This window comes from Centruroides vittatus, unplaced genomic scaffold (genome assembly GCF_030686945.1).
Source record: "Centruroides vittatus isolate TY-2023 unplaced genomic scaffold, ASM3068694v2 contig_359, whole genome shotgun sequence".
NCBI classification, from domain to species: domain Eukaryota; kingdom Metazoa; phylum Arthropoda; class Arachnida; order Scorpiones; family Buthidae; genus Centruroides; species Centruroides vittatus.
In genome coordinates, this window is record NW_027122182.1 from 47,796 (window position 1) to 52,073 (window position 4,278).

The 4,278-nt window shown below is 36.3% G+C and overlaps 1 protein-coding gene across 1 annotated transcript; it reads right to left on the minus strand.

Moving 5' to 3' along the window:
* Nucleotides 1-2,845: 2,845 nt before the first annotated feature.
* Nucleotides 2,846-3,385, minus strand: LOC136974939 (KRAB-A domain-containing protein 2-like). Its single transcript, XM_067269938.1, has one exon. The coding sequence runs from the start codon at nucleotides 3,383-3,385 to the stop codon at nucleotides 2,846-2,848; it is 540 nt and encodes a 179-aa protein (XP_067126039.1).
* Nucleotides 3,386-4,278: the final 893 nt, after the last annotated feature.

Here is a 4,278-nt window from a genome sequence, read left to right on the forward strand (position 1 = left end):
GAGTGATCATAAACTCTCCTGGAAAGAGCATATAAAACACATTACTAGTCAAAATAATTTGATCTTTAATGGTCTCTTAAGGGTCTCCAGGTGCAATTGGGGCCTTGGTTTTGAAGCAACTAATGCCATATGATTGCCTTTTTTTACCAACTATCTCCTATGCATCTGCTGTTTGGAGCGCTGCTGCCTCTCAATCTCATAACCATCGGCTTCTGAGGTCTGCACAACAGATTCCCTTATTACGACTTACTAGATGCTATTCCACTGTTTCGAATGCAGCCCTCCCTGTGGTGGCTGGGAAGCTCCCCATTCTTCAATTTCTCCAATTCAATAGCAAACATTTCTGTATCTCTAGGGGCAGAGATGTTGATATTAATGGAACCACCTTCAATGCCACCATGTTTGAATTAGACAGACCTGTATCTACACTCCCACATTCTGTCTTAAGGAAGGGACTCCTTCCTTGTGTTACCTCTACAGAGATTGAAGCTTTTACAGGTGGCCTGGCAAGTGCCTTTGTGATCTTTCAGGCCAGTGAAGAGGTTTACAATGATTCCTTTTCCATACACCCGGAATGCTCTGTGTGCCAAGCTGAGATCTTTGCTCTATTAATGGAAACACTAACTTTGTGAACAAACTCATAAACATCTTCACAGACAGTGCTGCGACTGTTGCTGCTTTGGGAAATAATAATAATACTCACCCTGTTGCAAACATCATCTTTGTTGCAGCTTCTACATCTTGTAATGAGTATGCCATCAATTGGATCAAAGGACACAGCGGCATTCTGGATAATAAATGGGCTGACTTCCTGGCACAAAACGTAACGCCTAATCCTGATACTCTTCCTGCCTACAATCTCATTCCTAAGCCAAAACTTAAATACCTTATCTGGAACAATGCCTTAGAGATCTGGCAGCTAGATTGGGACAAGATTCCACAATAGTACATAACATGAAGTTTTATCCCAAAGGTCAAGGAATGTGTTCACAGCAAATGGATTCAACCTATACATGATTTAGCCCAATTTTTGACAGAACACGGGCACTTTTGTGTTTACCTGTAAAGGTTTCACCACTCTAATTCTGACTGCTGTCAGCTCTGTGGGGTGTAGGATGGTGTGATGCACTATTTATACAACTGTTCTATGCTGGATGACATCAGGCATCAGTGCATGCAGCATGCTATTATGAACAATATAGACTGGCCAGTGAAGCCTGATTTTTTCTTACAAAGCAACAGCAACTTTAACTTGTTAAAGGAATTTGTTTCACTCTACTCTATTAGATGTGGGATCCATTGACCTGCTCTCTAGTGATCTGGTTAACTCTAGCCTTGGTGCCAATTTTACACGCCTTATTATGCTTTAACAGCATGTAGGCTTTGATGTACAACAATGTTACTTTTGTTATAATTTACTTTTTTTTTGATTCTTCTATTTTTTAATCTTAAATGGAAATAAGAATAAAAATTAATTTCATTTCTTTTATTTTACTTTTCTCTGCCATTATATTATTGCATCCCTTGTATGCACCTATAGCATGTATCTACTATGTGTTTTTCTGTATTTCCTGCCTGGCTATGCTCAGCAGTGTCAGACAATAAAGATTATATTAACTGAGTAGCAGGAAAAGAATTTAGCAATTTTTGATGTATTTTAGGGATATTTCAAAAATATGTAGACATTATATATGTTATGGACAAAGTGATTAATCGGGCATTATGAATAATGACCAAAAAGGGCGCGCAGTGTGATAAATGTTGATTGATTTATCAAATTGACCGGTCATTATGAATACTGCTATCGCCTAGTTGGGCAAAGTGATGACAATAAGTTGAGAAGTGATCATCCGACATACGCTAGCCAATCGGCACTCAGTTGCGTGTGCGTATCGTATTTAGTACCAAATTTTAAATTTTATTAAAAAAAACTCCACTTATTTCATTTAGAAATATTTATTTTTTGTAAATTATTTCAAATTACTTTTAACTATATTAATTAAACTAATATTAACAAAAAGTATTTATTAACAAATTTATACTTAATTAAAAAAATCAATTTACAGGAAACTTCTGGAGTTTTATTTTTGGTATAAATTATATAAAATATTAAATGTTTCTTTAGTTTACTTATTTGAACAATTAAGATTTTGATGACATTTGGAATTACGTAATTTTTTTTCTTTGTAGCATTTGCATCTATTAGATTTGCAACCAATTTTGCAGCAGCATCGACTATAGCCTTGACCTCCAGAAATTGATGACATTCTTGCACATTCTCTAAGCGAAATTTCTGCACCCAGTACATCTTCAACAGAAATGAAGTTTTCTTTACAAACAGTAAATTGGTTTCTGGAATATAATAGATTTAATATGCCATATTTGGTACCCAATTTGTAAAGGCTTTTATCTTTAACCTCAACAATGACACCTAAAATATTTTTTCATCACTGCGGGCTCGATCTACATCAGGTACAGTACAAGAATCCTTACTGTATCACCAACATTAGCTGCTGTGTATTTGGAATTTGATGTATTAATCATTTTTTCTGCTTGCTTTTTAAGATTTAACAAAGCCATCTTCCTTGTTTTAGATACATTTCTTATTTTTTCTTTTATTTTTGGATCAATTGTTTGGATTGTTTCTTCTTCACTCACCAATTCTGTAATACTAATAACATCCTGGTTTAGATTTTTTCATGTGAAGACAATGTAGATCTTTGAACTTCATCAGTTATATATTGCTATGTGAGGAAGGCATTATCGAATAATCTTTTATAATGTTTTCTTGGACGGTACCTGAACTTTCAGAGTTTGAACAACTTTGACTTACTTTGTCAATAGTTTAAAAAAGTCTCTCTAGATTCCCCTCCATATTAATGTTGGTCAACGATTCGTTGGGTATAAAATTCTTTAGTCCAACTTTTAACTTTGCTCCAAACATGGCCTCATAGAGGCTGCAGTTTATATCAGTATGATGCGCTCGATTTTTCATCAGTTGTACAAAACGTAATCCTTCTGACCATTTGTTAGTATTGTTAGTCTCCAACCAAGAACTAAGCATATTTTCTACGTCTTGATTACATTTTTCTACTAAATCCTGACTTTGTGAGTGCCTGGGCTTTCCATGCACCATTTTTAACTCGGGCCACATATTACACATTTCTTTTATGACATTATTGGCAAATTCTCTGCTGTTATCATTTTGTAGAATACTCTGTACACTGAAGATTGTAAAAATGTCTAAAAGAACATAGGCTACATCTTCAGCCCTTTTGGTTTTTAATTGTTGTAGTTGAACAAATTTAGTTAGATGGTCTCGATACATGAGTATAAATTTATAATCCTCATCGGCTTGCGACTGCATATCTATAAGATCGACCATTTTATTACATAAAATCGGTTTAACTACCAAGCCTAAATGCAATACGCACGCACAACTAAGATGGTAAGTTCTGATTGGCTAGCGTATGTCAGATGATCACTCCTTAATGTATTATCATTACTTTGCCTGACTAGGTGGTAGCAGTATTCATAATGACTGGTCAATTTGATAAATTATTACAATCTCTCTACACACCTGTGAAATAATTAAATAAATTCTTCGAACCTGTTAACCGGAGTCGATCTATTTTTAGACTTGCAAACATTTTCACAGCCCCTCCTGAAATTATAGGATTATAAATTTATACTCGTGTATCCAGACCATCTAACTAAATTTGTTCAACTACGATCATTGAAAACCAAAAGAGCTGAAGATGTAGCCTATGTTCTTTTAGAAATTTATTACAATGCCCAATTTTGTTGGTCGTTATTCATAATGCCCGTATTAATCACTTTGTCCATAACATATACACTAATGTTGTGTAGGCCTAAGGGCTGGCAGAGACAAAGCGATTTTGTCTCTCTCTGACAGTTTGGTTTTTCCAGAGGGTGTCAGCATAGCAAGATGCATCACACTGGAATTCCGTCTGAGGGGACTTGAATGCGAGCTACTGACCCCGCTCTGGATTGGACCAGACGATCCCCTTAAAAGCGTAGAAAAAAAGATCCCTGGACAATCTTTCGAGGTCTGTCGACTGAGTTGGAAGACAGCTAGAGTTCTCTTGGAAGGTATTATGTGCATGATTACATTTAGATTCGAACAGCAGCCATGCGATCGTTGAGACCAGAACCCAGAGCTGGCGGATTCTATGGACGCTCCTGCCGAAGTGGCCCATCTCCAAGTAAAGGAAACTCTGCACAAAGGAAGACCATAAGGTGACTTGTAGACACCCT